General features: G+C 43.6%; 1 protein-coding gene across 1 annotated transcript in view; it reads left to right on the forward strand.

Annotated features, from left to right (window-relative positions):
- Positions 1-1188: 1188 nt before the first annotated feature.
- Positions 1189-21932, forward strand: part of LOC142894836 (gamma-aminobutyric acid receptor subunit pi) — a 72282-nt gene continuing 51538 nt past the window's right edge. Inside the window, exons 1-2 of the mRNA XM_076035656.1 lie at positions 1189-1445; positions 17416-17505. Coding sequence (XP_075891771.1) covers positions 17453-17505 — 53 coding nt within the window. The 5' untranslated portion in view covers positions 1189-1445; positions 17416-17452. The remainder of the gene's footprint in view (positions 1446-17415; positions 17506-21932) is intronic.

The raw sequence follows: 21932 nt of genomic DNA on the forward strand, positions 1-21932 counted from the left end.
CTGCCTATAAGCCTATAATCCCAAGTTCCATCTTTCAGGATGATAATAAATTAATATATTAATACATTTGTAAAATAAATTTGTACATTTGTATTCTCCTTACCTTGTGAACTTGAATCACACAGAGTGACTCTTTGTAGAATCCCTGTGCTTTAATGTTGCACGTGCTCAGTGTGAAAGGTCAATTAATGCTTTAATGATACTCACAGTGCCCACAGGGATCCCCTTTTCTATCTGCTTCTACGCTCGATGGGGTCAGAGGTCAGGGTCAGCAGGCGAGCAGCTTCCCCGGAGTCGGAAGTTAATATAACCATCTGTGAAAAGCATCGACTGCCCTGCTTAAGCATCCATGCTGAATGGCCTTTTGCAAGCACCCCCCCCCCCCCCCCCACACACACACACCCACACACCCACACACCCATCCGGATGTCCGTCTATCCGCAGACTGCCGTACGGCATCCCTCTGCCCTATACCACGCAGCAAATTAGTGCCAGCAGTTATGGCGCACATGTGAGAGCTAAGATTGAATCAGCTGTTGCCTGACTGACCATCATCCCTCACTACGCCCCGTAGCGGTGGTGGTGGTGGTGGGGGGGGGGGGCTGGACTGGGGGGTCTTGGATGGAAGCGGTCCTGGTACACCGACACAAGAGGCAAAGACATGCACTGGAGGGTCAGCAGGGATGGGTGTGTGTGTGCGTGTGCGTGTGTGTGTGTGTGTGTGGTGCCCCTCAGGGGCCAACGTCCAGGCAAAAAGGTTGTCCGCCCTGACTTGTCGCGCCCTGCTGCCTCACTGACACGCCCCCCTATTTTTGGTCTTTCTGCCGAACTGTTTAGAAATGATAATAGCTCCAAGAGCCTCCGTGAAGCGTGAAAAACGCGCGCTGACAGGATTATTGTCACTTGGGTTCTCCAAAGTACCAAAATAGAGACGGGGGAATTAGCATTGTGCGCGCGTCGAGCATCGAAATAGATTGTGCTTAATTGTGTTTGACGGAAATTACGCAAATGGCTAATTATATAAATATCCCAATAAATGACTGTTGAAGCGCAAAACAACACGTACACACTGTCATAGTCGTAGTAGTCATCGCCATCATCGTGACAGATATTCTGGCCATTAGTCCTTTGCGAGCCTTTAAGAGACTCCACGTGAGCTGCGGGTCCATGGCATGCGTCATTGCGCAGCGGCGCGTTCAGCTACCAGTGGTCAATGGGAATCCGCTGGCGGAGCACAAGCAGTTGTTTGTGCGGGCGCGCGTGTGCGCACATCAGCAGGTGCCGTTGTTGACTGGGTGGAAGTGGCGGTTGCAGTGACGCCGATTTGAAGAAGAAGAAGAAGAAGCAGAAGAAGAAGAAGAAGAAGAAGAAGAAGACTCTGGAAGGACTCGATTTGCGGGACGCGCTGACATGCTCGAGATGCTCGCGGCGAGCTGCGGTCACAGGTAAAGTTGACGCTTTAACTTCTTCGCCTTTTGTCGTTTTTTTTTTTTTTTTGCGTGAAACCAATCTGGAACAATGTTCGCATCCTTTTACATTTTGGACAACCCCATTTGCGTGCACTTTACCCGCCATCGGTGCACATTTTTGGACGGAACGAGACGGGTTTTTTTTTTTCTTTTCTTTTTTTTTTTTTTTATGTCTGTCGGCATTTTAACTTTGATGCACGGGACTGAATATTTAAAATCGTTTGCGTGGGGAGGGGAGGGACATGGCAGCGCGGTTTCGCCGTCAACAATTGCCGCAGGCGGGTTTTGACGTTAGACAAGAAACAGACAAATATAAGCTACGCGCCAGTTTGCGTGCGTGCTCGCGCGTGTCACTGTACATGCATGCGTGCCATCAAGTGTGCTCACGCGCGTTTATGCGGACACCCTTGTGTATGTCTCCGTCTCTCCTTCTATTCGTTCAATTATTGTTTAGCTCGCAAGGGGCTGGCGCGTGTTGATAGGAGGTTAACAAGTTTTGCCCCCCGCCCCCCCCTTTCCCCAGTGCAAACGACAGTGATCACCGTTTATTTATTTATTTATTTATTTATTTATTCATTTATTTATTTATTTATTTATTCATTCATTCATTCAATTAATTTTGTTTTGCTCTTGATCGTTTGGAGACTGATCGGATTCACCTAAAGCGTCTTTTGGCTCTCAAAGCAAACTGTGACCTCCGACCGCTTAAAAGACGGCCGTTATCGAGGTGGCAGGCAAGGTGAAGGTCAGGAATTCATTTAGCAGAGATCGTCAGGGTGATGCAGTGCTTTACGACCGCGTCTTTACGGGAAGAGGCAGAATTTATCAGGGGGGTTAAGCGCCACTACTTGGAGACACTTACGTGCCTGTCTCGCTGCACGTATCGGTTTCTTCTTATCTTTGGAGACGTCGTCTACATTGGTCTCACTTTTAACCCAGCAGGTCCGTTCATTAGATTAAAAATGATAATAATAATAATAATAATAATAATAATAATAATAATAATAATAATAATAATAAAAATAATAATAATAATAATAATTAAAAAGAAACACTTAAGCTTTCAGGTCAAGGGACAAATTCTCCCAGCTCTGCTTTGATCCCACCCTGATAATATCTAATTAAGATCATGTTAATACTCCCTCGAGTGCTCCTCCTCACCCCTCCCAGAAGGCCTCCACTAATTTCTCTGACTATATTTACCACAATCCAAATGCACCTGTATTGACGAGGTGTGCACACCAGAGTCAGACTAACTTTATTGCTCTGCGTCTTCACTGAACACCTGGTTGACATGACAACCAAACACGCAGCGGCCTGGTGGCCGTCTAACAACCGACACTTGTCTTATCAATACATCTTAATCAATACATTTTTAAAAAACCCCTACTATGAACCATAGTCTTGCCTCTTAACATAACCACAAATTCAGTTATCACCCTGAACATAAATTCCTCATGAACATTGTGAACTCACTTAAACATAAACATTGACCAGTGCGTACACATTTCTCCTCTTTTTTTTTTCTTTTTAAATTTCTTCAATCAGTCTCTTTGGTTTCTCAATCTTCCTCTTAGGGTGGTCTCACTGTTCTTGGTTTCATTCATTTCTGTTGCTGCTGGTGGGTTTTTCTCATCCGGTTGTTTTATCACATTTGGTTGTTATGTCACTTCCGGTTGTTTTGTCACTTTCGGTTGTTCTCTTTGACCTTGGACTGTCACGTCCCTGGTGTTGCTGTCCATGGCCGTCATGTTGTTCTGAGGCACCTTGAGCTCCTGTTTCACCGCAACGTCTGTCCGTGCTCTGCGATGACCTCATTTGACCTTGGTCCCGTCACTTCAATCACTTTAGCCAGTGGCCCCCACTGTCCATCACATCTAACCCAAACGATCTCCTCCTGGGCCAGGGGTTTCAGTGGCACCGCTGTTCTGCTGTCAGCGTTGATCTGACACTCTTTCGGATTGTTTGATGCACTGTGCTCCTTCCTGCGTTTTGCTAATGGAAACCTGGTCCTCAGCTTCCTTTTCATAAGCATCTCAGCTGGTGAAAGTCCATTCTCCAGTGGTGAGGCTCGGTAGTTAAAAATAGCCTGATACGGGTCCTCAACCGAATATTCTTTCACAGTCTGAACACCTTTCTCTGCCTTCCCATTGGATTGTGGGTAGAGAGGGCTCAAAGTTATGTGTTCAAAACCATGAGTCCCTGCGGACTCCTTGAAGCTCTGGCTGCTGAATTGAGGTCCATTGTCCCTCATGACTGTGGCAGCAATCCCACATTATGCGAACGTGGCCTTTGTGCATGTTCTGCCATCGTGGAGGACAGCTGACAGAACTCAGGGTCTTTGCTATGATAGTCAATCAAAAGCAAGTCATCCTTGCCTTTTAGTTGAAAGAGGATCCATTCTAACTTTTTGCCATGGCTCTTCTGGTTTTTCGGTATTGGTGTTGGCAGACATCACAGCGTTGCACCAATGTCTGAATGTCTCTCTTCATGTTTGGCCAATACAGAATATCACATGCACGTCTTTTGCATTTTTCAATGCTTTAGTGGCCCTCATGCACAAACTGCAACATTTGTGATCCCATGGACGCGGGGACTACAATTTGTGTGCTTTTTAACTAAACTGTGCTTCATCTTCCTGCATTGCCCTGGCTATTTCTGCCAATTTAGCCTTTGACACTGGCATTTGTGCTCTGACGTAGTCTACATGAATTTGCACATCCTTTTCGGCAGTACTTTTGTCATGCTGTAAGCTGGCCCTGCTCAGTGTATCGAGAACTAATTGTTTGTCTGGTATCTCAAATGTCAAGTCATATTACTGGAGACAAAGCATAAGGCGCTGTATGCGGCAATGCATCACCTAGTGGCCTCTGGGATATAGCTATCAGAGGTTTGTGATCTGTCTCTTATGTGGCTGACCTCCCGTATACATACTAATGAAACTTCTCACAGCCGTACACTGCCCCCAATGCCTCGTTTTCTATTTGCATTTGTATAATTTCTCTCTGCTGATGTCGTGGTGCATGAAGCACATGCTACTGGCAACCACTCGGCGTAAGGACGGCTTTTGAAGCATCTGTGGAAACTTTTAGTGTTTTTTTTCTTCACCAAAGAATTTTAGGACTGGCTCTTTAGTCAGAGCGTCCTTTAACCACTCCCACTCACACACGTGCTCTGAGTTCCACTGCCACTCTGTCTCTGCCTCTAACAGGCATAAAAATCTCACTCTCTTTGTCCACGAGCGTTACTGTTTTCACGAGGAACGGAGAGTCCTCCTCAGCGCTGCTGCTGTCACCTCTGTTTTCCACAAACTGCACTTTCTCCTTTGAAAAACATGTGGCAAAGTGATTTTTACCTCCGCAATTTCGGCAATCTTTTCCAAAGGCTGAGCACTGTTTGGGTGCGTATTTGTTGAATTTTGTATTTGTATTTGATTTGTGGCCCCTCCAGAGCAGCGACACACTTTGTAAATCTGTGTATCTCGCTGCTCGCTTCCTCTTATTTCCAGCATCCCGTGAAAACGGTCTGTTTTGCTTCACTCCACCCCCGGCCTCCTCCGTGTACGTCTCCCGCCCAGCCCACTCCCCTGTGATTGGTCACACTCTTGGTCGCTGCTGAGCCACACTTCCTCAGTTTGCCGGTGCGGGAGTTGAGAGTAAACAGCAAACTTTACGAAACCTTCACAATTTAAACACTTGCCGTTGTGAAGGCTTCAACATTTAGCAGCAGTTTACTTGCCAATCCAGCTTCGTACGGACCCAGCGCGGGCTGAGTTACGGCCGCAAGGCGGAGCGAAGGTCCCTGGACGTCTTTTGCCTTCCGTGTCCCCGGGAATTTATATTTTACTTTGTGTACTGACCGTGTTTTTGTTTTGTATTTTTGCGAGACATTTTAATAGGGCTTAGAATGATTTGGTTTCATACTGTTGACTTGTTGAGTCATTTATTATGAGACAAGAATATCTGCACAACTTAAGTCCACACCAAGCACAAAGCAGGAAGAGCTCTACACAACCCATGTTACCATGCTGGCAGCGTGAACATCGCTATAAGGAGTGAAAGTCGCGAGTCAAAATCGCTGCCTCTTCAGTTTCGCTGCCAGCGAACACAACACACATAACAAGCAGCGCACATTATCATTATTATTATTAATTTCCCTCACACCAAAAAAACATTTTCTTGGAGCAGCGCACAGCGACATAACTTCTGGGGCAGAGCATTGGAAGGCAGAACTAATCCGAGAGTGTGCCTGAGAATGGCCATGTAGGGAAATCCGGCTGGCATTAACGTTCTCAATGTTAAAAAAAAAAAAAAAACCTCGCTGAAACAGAGCGTTCAGAACCATGCCCTGGCAGTGCACTTGCAGGGCTCACATCCAAACGCATGAACCTCATCATTTGACTCTTTGGCATCGTTTGACACTAGTATTCAACATTGTAACAGTATTTAGAGCTCAGAAAACTGGAAAAGTATCATAGGTGCCCTCTATGCTCTTTTCAGTTAGCTTTGTCTTGGCTTCTTCTTTTTTCCTTGAGCCACACAGCTTGCACTTCTAATCGTTTCGGCTGCAGTGCCGTTGTCGAAAGTCTGTATTTGCAGCCGTGCACTTTCAAACGTTTGGCAGATTTTTATTGCCTTCTCTAAGGTGAGGTCCGTGGCTTTGAGAAGTTGCAACCTCATGCTCGTCTCTCACTTCAATAACTATTTGATTTGTGAGTAACGAGTCACGTAATGTCCCAAACTCGCACCAACAACTCTTTAGCCGTAAGTCTGTGACAAGCTGTTCAATTGACTCAGATTCTTTCTGTAAACAACTTCTGAAAATGTACCTCTCGTAGGTCACATTTTTCCTCAGTGTGCAGTACTCGAATTTCTCTATTACTTTTTCTGCATCTGTGAAAACAGTGTGTTGTACACATCCAGGGCGACGCGGCCTGCTACCGTTAGCAGTATGGTTATTTCACTCTTCTCTTCATTGTCTTTTAGACCGACAGCAAGAAGCGAGTATGAAGCTTGAAACTTTGTTTAAAAGCTTTCCAGTTCTCGTCGACATTTCCTGTCAACTTTATCTCATCTGACTGTCGAAGAGAATTCCTTGTCCTACATTTGCTTCTCAAGTTTATCCTGGTATGCACACCGGAGTTCAGAGTCAAAGCAACTTTATCGCTCTGCGTCTTCACTGAACACCTGGTTGACATGACAACCAAACACACTGCCACCTAGTGGCGGTATAACAACTGACAACACTTGTCTGAGAATGCACGCCACTAATCGGTGGCAACAGAATGCGCATTTAATTGGTGCATTGGTGTTTTTTGTTTTGCTTTTTTCTATTTTTTTGCACACTGGCTGGGGGGCAACTGCCAGCTGCCTCTCAGAATTTGAGCCTCACTGTGGCAGGAATGGAGAGCGATGAGATTTACATAAGTAGAGTTGTGCTGGATGAGAGGGAGGCTCCGTGTTATCTTCAAAACTCCAGTGTGGGGAGCACATATATATCCCCCGCCTCTCGGATCGCACAGATATGAAAGAGTTTTTTAGTGTTAGCCATGAAACCCGCGCCGGTTGTTCTGTTGATTGGGCATCTGACGTCTTTGTTTATTCCGCTCGTGTCACCTACACACCGGTTAAGTTTCTTTGGACTGAATTGCACTGTGGCACCGTGAGAAAGCGGCGAGGGATTAATTTCAGCCTCATCTCTTCTGTCGGCTCCAGATCTCATCATACAGACTCACCACTGTTTATGCTCCATAGCTGAACACACAACAGGCCCGCCAGGTCAGCATTCAATCTAGATGCAATATAGGCTGTATTGTCTCATGGGGTTGTCTTCCTTGACTCAGTGACACAATGTCATTTGTCATCAGTGAAATCATCCCCAGGCATAATGCTGCCTGCTATTGTCCATACTCAAGCTGTCAGTGTCCAGATGTGTATTCAGATCAGGAGTAGGTTCCCTCTGGTCTTTATTTATTTATTTATTTATTTATTTATAGCAAGGATTATATCTGATTACATGTTTAGTGTGACGGAAGCTAAGAGGTGTAGTTGTGGTGAAAATGGAAGCTCCTGAGCAAACAGTATGCGTGCGTAGATTGCGACTTAGGGGTATATCTTTGTAATTATTGCTTGTAGGGAACTTTTGACATGTCGGCGCTCCTTCATTGATTTTTTTTTTTTACGAAGAGTTGGATGAGATTTAAGGACTAGCTCTCTAGAGGGGATTAAATACATTTGGTTGACTTTTTGCTTCTGTTTCTAATTGAACTGGGCCAGACCTCGATGAATATTCAATGAAAGCCGATTGGAAGGAAGGAGAGGGGAATAGTGCATGTGAATGAAAGGGAGGATTATTACTGACAAGTGCTGCATCTGTCACTGGAGTTTAGATGGCCTGAACCAGGACAGTTAAGTACAATGTTGTGATAATGAGACAAATATTTTGGTTATATAGCCTCACAACTCACACAGGAGTTAATTTAGGGACCCACCATTGATACCTGGAGGCTTCACCTGATTCTGAAATATTTTGTAGATGTCTTTTGCAATGTTTAAAGTTGCAAGCATCGACTGTTAAGGCTTAGTACCAAGAATGATACTGGACAAAGTTGATATGGTTTTGTTGTGATATGTGCTATTCCATGGGAAAGCCAAGTCATTTCCCTGCCTGCATGTAAGACTATTGAAGATAAGTCCTGGTTTTCTCTTTTCAATTGTATACTTTTTTTGTATACATTGTGTACCATGAATACACCCCCCGACCCACACACATAATTTTTAGGGGGTCCGAAAACTTTTTCCCACAACCTTTCTCATTTTATTGGAAACAAATGGCTTCTTCTTCTTTTTCCGTGAAAGACCCTCTGTGTTGACTCACTATCATAACCTCCAAATTTCATGACTTCTTTCTCTGTCTCCCCCGATTCATCCTCCCCAACACGCTCAACACCTCATTATAGCTGTGACTGCGAGTCTGCAGATTTTCTCCCCATATGCTGCGTCTGAGGGGGAATGCTGCAAGCCCATTCCGACAGTAATGGAGAGCTCCAGCCTCTCCAGACCTAATGGAAAGTACTTGCCACTCAGAGGCTAATTCTTTTGAGATACTGTGTTGGGACTGGCCTCTGCTTCAATGAAAGAGACAGGAACCCTAACCATCTCTGATACAGCTATTCTGCCTTGCTAAAAGAGAGAAGAAGAGCACCCAGATTGGTTGGAGGCAAGCTGAGTACATGCATGTGTATAAGCTAATGTGTAGTTGCTTTAATGCTTTTAAAATCTTGGTAATCACTCAGAAAAACCTTATGCATCCCTTTGATAATACAATAAAAAAAATAATCATTCATCACTTTCATGTTATTTTTCTCTGATACAATTTGTACTGGAGGTGTCTTACATGTCATTCAAGTCAGTTTTTAATGTTCAACGAAAAAAAAAAATCATAATTTTTAATAATAAAAAGACATGTTGGGGGCACATAAAAGCACGTGTGAAAGTACCAAGCTTAAAAATGTGGAACCGTGTATTTTTAAGAATATTTTGAAAATGCGTGAAGCCAGTTATAACCCCCCCCCCACAGCACACTTTGCCGACACATAACCTTTCTGACACGTTAGTGTAGCGCGATAGCGTGCTCCGCCCCCCCCCCACGGCCCCCGGATCAACAAAATAATACCAGGACGTTAGCGAGATTTGCAACCAGCAGCCCCCAGCCCCCCCCCCGTCAACAAAACTTCCGTGGCCCGCCGACGCGATGCAGGTTTGAATTGCCCACCCCTGATCTAGAGCATTCACTTTACACCAAACACACACAAAGTGAGTCTAGAGAACACCAATAAGGTAGCTCGTATCGTCACACAAGTACAGCTGATTGTTAAGTAGCTTGATCAAGGTGCCCTACTAGTGGACACCATCAGTGACTACTTACAGTACATATGAATCCCCACAGAGCCTTTTTAGCTTTACCCAGCGGCGCGCACACTCTAGAAATATCAAAACTGTCTGTTCATAGCAGTTGCACTCTAATATGCCAAAACAACTGGACTGCTGAAATTGTCTGTCTAAATCTACTGGTAGTCAACAAAATCTGACTGGACTGTTTTGAAATATGACAGCTGCTAATGTTTATTGGCTTCTGCGTAATTCTTTAGAGGTTTCCGCTTCCCAAGTTTTCTTTAGACTTTTAACTCCTGCACTCAGGGGTCACAGGGCTGCTGGAGCCAATCCCAGCTGCCTCCGGGTGAAAGCGGGTTAGACCCCCGCCCGGAGAAATCTGCTGAACTCACAGCCACGTAGAGACTAACAACCATCGACGCTCGCAGTAACACATTTTTACAGACAATTTAGTTTTGCCAATCAGCCCATGCATGGCTGGAGAAAACACACACAGACACAGAAAGAACATGCAAGCAGCACACAGCAGAGTCAGAGTCAAACCAATGACGCTCTTGCTCTCGGGGTAGTGACCACTGTGCCGTTCTGATGCCACAGATGGATAGCTGCAATAAATTCCATTTCTCTGTAACATTCTTACTGTCTCGTCCAGTTAGTCCACTCAACTAGTTAAGCAGTACAATGCTTGATCTGACATACATTTACAGTTCCAGTCCCAGTCAATACATAACTAGGGTAGGTAAAAGAGACGATCAGTGTTATATCTGTACTTGAAACATGTTCACACCTCAATGTTGGCCTGGAAGGAGTACATAGTAAATGTACTCCTATCAATATCAATATTAAGTTATTTACTTTTGCCAAAATGCTGCACCATTTTCATATCAAATGAACCTTTTTAGACTGTACAGTGTGACTTCTGCTAAATTTCAAGGTATACACGCAGACTTTTATTTGACTATGTAAACATATAGGAGTGTGATATTCGGTGCAAGAGGCCCCTTAATGAGAGTAAAAATATGATTTTGACTAAATCCGTTTTTTTCTTTTTCTGTATCTTTTTAGCTGAAGAAAATCATAGGCTCAGTAATTATTAGCTTTTTTTTTTTCAAATAGATATATATTGTTTGTTGTCCCCTGAGGTACAGATGTGAAACTAAATTCATGCAAAAGGGGGAATGGACCTTTACTGCACTTCATAGTTGCTTTCAGTGGAGATAATAGTAGCTAAGCTTAGCATTTTTTTTTTTTTATGTTTGATGTTTAAGCTCATGCACACAGAAGATGGGTCTATAGGAGGTGCAGTGGGATAATTGGCAGCCTGCCGGCAGTATGTGAAACCTTTGAATCGAAGCGGTGCAGGGCAGACCAGGCCCAGCGAGAGGTTGGCCTGGTGCAGACAGACAGATTTATGAGATGGTGGACAGCTTCTGCTGTCTTGCTTACATGCTGAACGCCTCAGGGTGTCATCACTTAAGGTGGGCCTAGGTGTGTCCACATAGCAAATGGTTGGAAGAAGTTCAGGCAACATCCAAGGCCCGGTCAATGGAAATGAAGGGCTGAGATAGTATACAAATTATACAGAAAGACATTCAGTACGGGGTAAAAAAACCAAAACAATAAAAACATTTTGACACCGTTAAAATTGAACTCAATCTCAATCCTAGTTATTTTTATTAAATATTTTTTTTTTTATAGTTTTTTTATTTCAACAAGTTTTGCTGCATAAGAGGCACGCAACCACATCATGTTGTTTATTTTGAAGAACACAAAATAAGAAAGTAAATTATTAAAGTAAATGATTGTACTTCCAGTACTTGTAGTCTGGATGTGTTGCGAGGGACGTCTTCTTGTTGAACCATCCACTTCTGAGCTGAATGGAACAGAGCAAATGCAATATTTGGGTTAATATTGATGGCTGGGTTAAAATAATCTGCACTTCAAAATTTAAGACTGGTTCTTATTTAATACAGTACATCACTAATACATGAGGTGTCCAGAAACTTTTTCCCACCACTGTAAATGGGACAAGAAAGTGATGTTGATGACATTGGAGGAGGCAAAACCCATCGACTGGCCAAAGAAGGCTTGGCAGATGAGAGTGCGTCAGACTTAAAGGACTCGGCATTAGACTATGAGGTGGCCACAGACCATCCATAGTGGAAGACAGTCACAGCGAGGATCCGGTCCAAACCAGCAGTGTCTGGAAAGGGGATGATGACACAGAAGCTGAGAATTTGAAATTTAAGGAAAGAAAGTGTTTTAAAGGGCATTAAGAGTTCCTTTGTAAAGAAATTAAAATAAAAATAAAAAACACATCGTTTTTTGCAAGGCAAGAATTCCTTTCATCAATGGATGCGTAGTTGACACTATCGTCTATATTTTACTGACATTACATCACATTATGTTCCAAAGAGTTTAAAAAATGCAGCAGAGAAACTGTGACATTACTTTCAAAATCAACATAATCGGCTGTCGCCATCATTCGGTGAAAGTGAAATGAAAATGGTTGACACGCGGCTAATGTGACTCACACAGCATGCCTTGAATAAGTATCTTAAAGAGCAAGGACAGCGGGGGGGGAAGGGCCAGCAAAGAATTAGGTGAAGTGACTCAGTTCTGCCTGGCATATCTTTTTATATATATGCAACTGCCCTTTTCAAGTCAGCTTTAAATCAAAGTGCCAACACTCAGTGCTGTGGCTGAAAGACAGGCTTCACTTTTTATCCATCTTCCCACATCAGGAGCCCTTCACCGCAGTGAAGTGACCCCTGCGGCATTCTCTTCCCAACTGAAAAACCGACTGAAAGTTGAATACGTCTGCATGGAGACGAGACTGCCGAATCATTCTTATGATATCAGAAATGACAAAAAAAAATATTGCAACTGTGAGGATTAAGATTTAAACACTATTAATGAAGTGCAGCTTCAGAACCTCTACAGCTAAAAATGCAAAATTCCAAAGTCTTTGAACGTTGTGACGCCTCTGTCAAAGCATAGCACCATCCACCTTTCTAAGTGTAGAGCACCAACTCTTGCAGTTTAAGTACATCAACACTGCCTTCAGAGAATAGTTTAGGACACACTCCAGCACCTCGGTGACCCAGAGAGCAGAAAAAATGGTGATAGAACATGGATAGAACATGCGTATTGGTAAAACACGTTACATGTTGCTGCTGAGGAAATTTTACCTCAAAAAATTATGCAATGGCAGTTTGAAATAATTTTCAATTTTAAAATGCCAATTAAAAAAAAAAATAAATAAATAAAATGTGATCAAGTTTATTTAGGTAGAGAACAAGTGCACAACTTGCTAAATGAACCGTGAAAGCATTTTCACTGCTTTTTCGGCTCACTGGATCAGAACAGTTGCATTTTACTTTTAATGGTGCCAGTTGCTGCTGAAAGGATCCTCCCTCCTGATTAACAATTATTATGCCGCCTGCGGACTGTTCTCTTGACTTCTCTTCCACTGCTGCCTCTCCCCCTCCAGGAGTTTAGGAATTGAGAATAATGAATGTCCAACATCAAATCAGGTCGTTTGGCTAAACTCGAGGTTTGCCCATTCTACTTTTTTTTTTAGATCCTGGTAAACTTATTGGATGAGAGTTGTTAGTCCACCGATAGGATTTCATAATGTTTCATAAAGTTTCTTTGTGTCTTCTCATTACAAAACTGATATATCTTAATACGTGGTCAGTTTTAAACCTACATTTGTAGCAAAAACTCATAAAAAAAAAAAAAATGTAGGTCACTGGATACACTACACTACATATAACTATCTGCACAGACTGACATGAGATTCTGGTGGGATTTGATGCTTTGACAGGATTACGTTTAAAGCTCTTTTTTGTCATTACCATATTGATTAATCAGAGCTTAAGTATTTTACTGTGGGAAGTGGAAGAATATTTTTTATTGTTTTGAACTATGTCAAGTCACCTGACAAACGAGCAACTGCGACTATTTGGACACTGGCATCGACAATTTGCTGCCTATCTTGGTAGTGAGGTAGTTAACACTGCCTTAACTGAGAGCAAGACACTATCAAGGCCACGGTTTCGAGACCAAGACAGACCTTGTCCAAACCAGATCAAGGCCCAAAAATGGGGCTTTTCTGTACAGCATGAAATCAGTACAGTTATGGCAGGCACAACACATAACACCACATGACTCTCTTAATGTTTCTATCCACTTTATGTTTCAGTGAATGTATCGAGTGTAGCAACTGCATGTCAGGGTTTCTGAAATCCCATCGAGGCTGTTATGTCAGAGACCAAGACCAAGACCAAAGAGTGTTGTGGCATGTAAAAGTATGTTTATGCCCAACAAACCAGATCAGGACTTGGTTTAGTACGACATGCTATTTCTTGTCGTGTGTGCAAACGTTTTATGTTGCTTTATTGAGCTAAATCATATCCACTTCATGCAGAATATATCATCAGCTCTATTTTGTGTCAGTGAACAAAAGGTAGAAAGCTGACCTTTCTTTGCTCATGGTTGTACGGGCAGTAATACATTTAAAATGAGCCTTGTTGATGTACATGGTGGTATGTCTCTCATTGCTACATTACTAGCTTCAGTCAACTCCTTCCACACATTAGAATGATCAATATGTGCTCAGCTTGAAGCAAGACACTCCATTGTGCAACAAAGAAAAAGGGGAACAGCTTCCCTTTCAAGTATTTGTTGATTTATTGCATACTTAATCATTTGATAAGGAAATACTTGGCGGTTGACTTTCTTTCTTTTGCATTAACTTTTACTGTGGCGGTATCTTGTGTTTGCCTTAACATCTTTGTAAAAGTTCCCTTCAAGAATGCTGATATTCTTTGAAAAAAAAGATTTTTTTTTTGTCAGCAGTTTACTTTAAACTGGCTTGTTTTCTTTTATATTATACTCCCGTTGGCTTTCTTTTTTGCACAAAGGATGAGCATTTTGGGAGCTTGAGTAATAAGTAGTAAAAGGCAAATCTAGTAAAAATGGCACACAAAAAAAACAAAGTATACAGAATGTATGTATGGGTGGTTAGTACAGCAGGGACGAAGTCAATACTAAAAACCCAACTAATCAGGCCATTTGTCGTAATCAATCAAGAAGTCTTGCACCTTATGTATTTGTGCTGCTGTATCTGTCCAATGCATCTCCTTAACAAATGTTCAATGTGAGAGATGGACATTGAAACCCAACATGCGTTTATACCTGATTCATGCAAATCCATGTTTTTTATTGTTTGTCAATGTGTAATGTCTCTGCCAAAAGAGCAAAAGACCATTTTGCCGAATTATAGCACATTAATTACAAATGGGTCACAGAAACAGTGTAAATGCACAGAATAAGAATTAAGATCAACAAGCTCCAAACACTGTAAAAAGTCATCCTAAATCAAAGCTGAAGATAAAATCAGGGCACGTTTCCTGGGAATGTATGGAATTTTCCTTGAGTCATAATGCGTGACTGTGACTGAGCTCATCGGCAATGGGGGCGGGGGGTAGTCTTGCACTTCTGTCAGGAACGTTCACGTCATTTACCGCAGTCCGTTTGACTCTGACGGCCCTTAGCAACAACATACAAGCATGCATGGGCCTCTTTTTGCCCTCTTTTTTTTTTTCCTCACATATGCAGCAGGCCTACAAAGACAAACCATGCGTGCGCACGTGGACTTTGGCTTTCCGAGAACATGACCAAACATCTATGAAATCTTATACAACCTTCACGAGCACTCAAATACATGACCATGAAATGCTTCATTTCCATTTTTAACCTTTTGAACCGAGAGAGACACCGCAGCTTCTTTGTACCTGCTGCTCCGTTATGTAACTAAACCACGGCTTGAATGGGAGCGCCAATGGGTCCCGCTGTCAAACAGCAGTGCCTGAACCACAAAGCCGCAGCCGTTTGCCTCAAACTTTACAGTGAAACGTTTCCATAACTCGATGCCAACCACATTAGCCGGGGCCTCCGTGTTTAAGTATCCGTTGTCTCTTGTGCTCTTCTGTCTTCTTTCATCTTAAAAGATGCATGAGCGTGAGAGAGTGAGAGTGCAGCGAGATATACGAAGGCAGGGGAATCTCTTTGAAGGGAGCTGCGATATGTCGGACTACTTCTTACGCTTCGGCGCCAGAATTCGAGACTGGAAGTTAAGTGGATGTCTGAAACAAGAGGTAATTGCCGCGCGGAGGCACTATCCGTCAGGCATACCATTGATGTTTTTTTTTTGTCTTTCAGAGGTGAAACACCGTCCGACATCTTAAAGTGAAATTTTTGTCAAAGACAGCCAAGCGTCTGGGAGGAATCATTTACCTGGGTGATGGATTTTTTTGGGGTATGAAAAAAAAAAAATAAAGCAGAGGAATCATTGATCTTTTGTGATGTGTTTGGCAAAAAAGATGGCTTGAACTCCACTTTTGAAAAAAAAAAAAAAATACACAGTGCCTAATTCTGATGCGTATCAAACATTCAGTGTGTTCACAAGACACTCAAGAAAAACAAGTGATTGTTTTAGTCCGATTATGATCGGACAACTGAAGTGCATGCGATTGGAATTGGAGAACTCAGACGAAGACACCCAGAGAATGCGATTGGAATTTGAATTTCTCCGTCACGTATACACCTTAGTCGGAGTTTAACTGGACAATGCGTGTGGCGCATGCGCCACACCTCTACGCCAGCTTCTGCCCCCGCAAAAAACATTCAAGACACAAGCTCCTTCAACGGGCGGTGCTGCTAAGAGTTTGTGTGTAACGGAGGACACAACCGAGAAGCTTTTCAGTTATTTTGTGTTCTCCAAAAAAAAGTTTGCAACAACACGGTGCTCTGTACAACTCGCCAGTTCCTACAGAACAATGGCGCGTCTCACCTGGAGTGGAATTGCCGCTCGTAGTTACTTCCTGGAGGCTCGAAAAAGCTTCACAAGTCCACAAAGTTTCTCAAATGATCCGCGCGTTATTTTGAAATGTGTTCAAAACTCTTTCATTCCTGTTGTTTTTTTTCTACTTCCATTTATCAACACAATAAAAGGAGTCGGTACACACGTTTCATTGCCTTTACTGAAGCTCCATACGCTACAATTCCAAACCCTCTCCCACCAGTCTGTTTTCTGAACCTGCATGCACCAAGAACAAAGGGTCCGGATCTCTCGCCACGGTGAGAAGTGTAGAATCAACAACATGGTTTTGTTGTAGCTTTCCTCACCGAACAGCTGCTACACCGCCATCAGCGGATCTTCACAAAAACACAAACATACACAACATGTTCCTAGCGATTTTAATGAAAGTAAAGAGATCATGACAGCCGAATGAAACCAGTTGTCTCAGGCAGCCCAAGTCAACATGTTACCTGGATGTCGTGTGGATGCCGTGTTTGCTGTGACTCTCGGTAGCTCACAGAGGTAGACAGCTGATAGATAGCGCTCACTCACAAGAGTTTATTCACTGTGGTAGATGATGTGGGCCTCCGACAGTAAAATCACCAGGAATATGTTGTGTACGTTTGTGAATTTCTGACCAATCCGCTGACGGTGGCGCAGCACTCGTTACATTGAAGACCGGTACGGACATTACACCGGTGTTGTATCGCGCTACAGTTGTTTTGTTATTGTGCTACTGTGACAGTGGCGGTCCTGTCACTATGTGTCCAATTGATCATGCGCCCTGGCTACTTGGCCAAAGGGATACGGATGGTTACGCACGCATGGCTATTACCTGGGAGTCTGGGGTTGGAAGCCCTCCCGGGCCCTCTGCGCCTTGCCACACTACAAAAGAGGTTAATCGGAAGTTAACGTGTTGAAAAGACTCATATCGCCCCCTAGTGTGGGGTAGGAGGACGCGTTCCCGTCAATAATTTGATTTTCTCAGCTGCATGTATACTGGGACAAGGAGAGAAGTCCGATTAGACGAGAAAAACAAATTATGAGCTTAGTCCGGTTAAGCTCTGCATGTAAACATACTGATTGTTTGCTGCTGGGGAAAACAGCTTCCCTTCAGCAATCTGCATTATTGCTTGCCTCTCCCCAGCTTGCATCATTTGGTCTCTTTTGCTTTCTTATGTTTCAGATAAACACCACCTGGCGTCTTCGCTCCCCCGGCAGCCATGGCATTCTCCAGATCTAGAGGGCTCGTGTTCGCTGTCCTTCTCATTAGCAAGTAAGTACGCTTGCAGAAAGAGGAATTTGTAGTGCTCTGTAACCACAAGAAAAAAAAAACAAATCTATCTTGGAGGGCGGGCGCATAATGTTGCATGCTCGTTCGCGGCATCCACAGCGCAACGTTTGCTTTGTGTGCAGAAAGTTGAGGCGGAGGCTCTTAATTCTAGCTCAACCATCAATAAGGCAACTCCCATCACGGCAGAAAAGTGCGCGAGTCAGATGCAACATTCATGACGCCGCTGAGCGAAGAGTTCGTGAGTCACTTCCGCTGTAATCCCCCGCTGTGGCTGGCGCTGACGAATTGTTTTTCGAGCAGGTCTCGCCGAACCCCGTCATGAAATGTTCTCTGCTCCTTTTCGGAATAAGTTCGGGGATTCATGTGCAGTGGCTGAATGAATCCCAGCGAGTCACGCTGCTGTGCCAGCCGCTGCTCTGAGCAAACAAATGATCTCGGCCGTGTGATACTCTTTGTAACGAGGGTAATAGTGTGTCCATGAAGACCCTGGGAAGTTGATTTACCATGGGTTGGCAGACCATCAGAGAACCCTGTTAACATGAGGAGCTCCGCTCAGGGGACTTGATAGCTGCCGGTGATAAGAAAGATTGCGTGGCCCCCCCTACCACTAGAATACAAATGCACGACAACCAATTTCCGACAACATGGACTTTATGGCCACATTGACGGGGCAAACGGCTTTATGGTAATGGGCTGTGACCTTGAATGGAACTGCCGCGACCTTCACACGGCTGTACGGTTAAAAACAAGGAGTTTGTTTGTCAAGACGCAATCAAGCCAGCACTCGTAAAAAGGGTCACAAGGAGCCACGGAGACGTACACTTTACGGCCGTGCGAGTATGAATGGCCTACTTACAACACAAAGACTTGATGGCTGCTTTCATGTAGTGCAGGGGTTTGGCAACCCGCAGCTCTTCTGCACCTCTGCAGTGGCTCCCTTTAATGTTGGGACAGAAAAAAAAAAAAACCCTACTAACTTGTAAATACATTTCAGCCATTTTTATGGCCCTGTAGGAGTGGATTTTTTCTTCAAACTTAAGAAAAGCAATTGAAAAAAAAAACAGGGGTTACACGTCTCCAAATATATCCACATGTACACTGAAACACTGGTTTGCTTGGTGTATTTACAGTAGCAGCTCGCTAACTGCGAAGACGGCAAAGTGCGCACGCAAAAAGGGGGGGGGGGCGTGGACAGACGACAGAGTTGAACTTCTGCTTCGAGCTACTTACTTACTATCTCCGCCATCTATGTGTCGTATCCACAAAGGGTTTTTTTTTGCGTTAATGATATGCGGGCACGAAAACGCCCGATGAGTCAGAAGCGCAAATTGCAAATTTCATCGCCGGCCGTTTAATTTCCAACGGAATACTTTATTTTTTATTGCTCTCAAATAACATGTGCATTGGCTTTCTCCCCGAACCCGCGCCAAGAAAGAGACAGTTGCAAAAATCCCCACAGCCTCCGGTCTCCGTCACCCTCTCAAAGAGACAGTATAGCGCTCCAGGTGAATGTTATTTTAATTTGATGGCAGATAGGGCAAGATGGCTCTTTTGATAGAGAAGGTTGCCGGACCCTGGTTTATACGTAAAGTATAAAGGCAAAAAAACAAGACAAAAAAACGATATTTGCAGTGTTATTTCATTTTAAATGTCAAAAAGGGTTTTCTGGCTCCCAGTGTGTTCTTTTCTGGTGGGAAACGGGTCCAAATGGCTCTTTGAGTGGTAAAGTTTGCCGACCCCTGATGTAGGGGGATGAAGTGCAACGTCACTTTGGCATTTGGCAAACACAAACACATTGACAAGGGGACTGAATGGCAGTCTAGCGGCCTCGCATGAGTTTTCGCTCTCATGTTGGTGACTCACTGTGAAAATCCTGCCAGTATGGGAGCCTTGTGTTGTTGTTTTTTTGTTTCATTTTTTTTTTTTTGGAACAAAGCAGGGAACTGAAGTGGAGGCTCAGCATTGAAGCTTTTCTTTGTTTTGTTTTGGGTTTCATGGGTAAAAAAAAAAAGTGTCTGTTTTTATGTGAGACAGTCAGCCAACGTTTTAGCAGTGATGGTTATTTGCTGTAATTTCAGCTCACCTATACAATTGTAATTGTAATAAAATACAATTGTAATTGTAATTTGCATGAGAGTAAAAACTGCAGGGTGAATAGAATGTGATCCACATTATCTTTATTATCTGAGTGGCAGTTTGGCCCACGCAACCTTATGAAACACTCACATGCACTTTAGACAATCTGAGTACTGCCTCACTGTAGTGATGATCAAAATGCACCCAAACACCTTCATCTGATTAGAAACCGAGGTCCTCAAAATTGGGGAAAGAGACCGAGACTGATTATTTCTCCCGCCATCTTCCCAGGAATATCAGATTGGTATTGGAAAATGCTCTCTGATCTCCGGATCTGCTCCCTCGACTCGGAAGTAGAATGAGCAACAGTAGGCAGCTGTTGTCCTGCCAATTGCCACAGCCTCTTCAAGAATTAGGAAGAAATGCCTTTCATGCTACAACAGCCCCAGGAGTTTTATTTTTATTTTTATTTTTTTAATTCATGCATGATAAGGAAACGTATGGTGTTGTAAACAACCAGTGTTGTAATACCCACCAGTTTAAATGAGAATACAGCACCACTTAACGTTCTTGGACCAAAGAAATTGGATTATCTCCTTGGCACGAGTTCTTGGAGTCAGAGTTCTCTGATCCAGTCCCTAATTGGAGAATGGTAGGAATCTGATTAAGCCGCACAAGTAAACACAGTCAGTGCCTCTGGTTTAGGTGAGCACTGCATTCAGAATTAACTTATCGTAGATGCAGCTGCAGTGACGAAATGTGTGGCTTTAATTAAAACAAGATGCAAATTAAACTCTTAACAAAGTAGTTACTTAATGTGCAGCTATATGATTGACTGTGAAATTGACCTGTTGCCTCGCAGTTATAAAGTGGGCATGTGTGTATTATTGATAAGCCTCAGATTAACCAGGTTTCAGATGCAGCGTTGTATTATTTTGCCTCAGCAAGAGGCAAAGATAACATTTAATAACAAACTACAGCAGATTGGGAGCAGTGGGTGATTTTCTTCTTCTGATGTCAACTGTAGGCAGATTAAAGGCTTAATGTTGCGCTTTTCATGCGTTTGCTGGGAGCACACGACTTACTTCCATATAGAAATCCATTACGAGTCAGCTTTTTTGTCTGTGATTATTGTCGCCGGAGAGATTAGTGTCTTCCACGTTCAAATGATGATGTAAAACTACAACCTGGCACCACAAAAGGAAACGCACGGAAAGAGACAACGCAGCGTAATTACATGGCTGAAGCACAGTTGACGTCCTGTATCTATCGTATGTGTTGGAAGAAAGAGAATTGCCGTAATGTGTTTCTGAATGAGGTAAATGTTTCTGCCATGCTGGAGACTGAATAGGAGAAGCACAGATTGCACTGCAACAAGTTCTTGGGCCCATCGATTTGGAAGAGTGAGCCTTAGTGTGACAGCTTTTGACAAGTTAATGCTCTTCTGAGGCCGCCCGCTGATGCCACATGTCAAGAGCAACCAAAATATATATCAGGAGTGATACCAAGGGTCAGCTTAGCTGCACAAACATCCCTTCTGACATCAGGAGCATTGAGACGCATTTCCAGCGTTGCTGAATTCCAGACTGTCCGGCCAAAGTATTCTACACACGGTTTTGCGTAAAACTGAATTTGTGTGAACAGTTCCTTTGTTGCATCTCACCTCACGAGCAACTGAGAACCACTAGACTGGTCCACTGGCCTCGACGACACAAACATGCACCTGGTTGGTCCACAAATGTCTTTCTCTCTGACTTCTTAGAAAACAAATGTACAGATCCAGAGGGAGGTAGAGCGTTAACTGTGAGTTTTTACGACAGTGACATTGCACTATGGAACTCTGGGGGGAGATGTATAAACAAAAACAGTGACCAGTGGAGAAGCGACCGGCTTAAATAGTTCCCCTTTACCGTCATTTCCGGACTATAAAGCGCACCTGAATATAAGCCGCAGCAGCTAAATTTAGGCGGGAAAAACAAATGTGTACATACACAAGCCGCACTGGACTATAAGCCGCAGGTGTTTCGTCAGGAAACGGGTCCGCGGAGCGGATCGGTTCGGCGGCTGCGAGCCTGCGACTCTGGACTCGCACTGCGGATCCTGTTTGCGGGGTCCCGCTGCGAGCGCGCCGTGCTCAGAAACAATGTTGACTTGTTCTGTGTTCACCCTTTTCTTGTGATATAGAAATGATTAGTATTTCTCTATTTCCTTCTTTGACCGCCAGATCGACTGCCTTCAACTTAAAAGCTGCATCATATGCAATTCTTCGTTTGTTTTCCATAACGAGGGTTTGTGCAAGAAAACGTCCTTTGCGCAAACTGTCTCGCTCTCGT

The sequence above is a fragment of the Nelusetta ayraudi genome, unplaced genomic scaffold, assembly GCF_046127955.1.
Source record: "Nelusetta ayraudi isolate G7.1 ecotype Tasmania unplaced genomic scaffold, CSIRO-AGI_Nayr_v1 ptg000045l, whole genome shotgun sequence".
In the NCBI taxonomy this organism is placed as follows: Eukaryota; Metazoa; Chordata; class Actinopteri; order Tetraodontiformes; family Monacanthidae; genus Nelusetta; species Nelusetta ayraudi.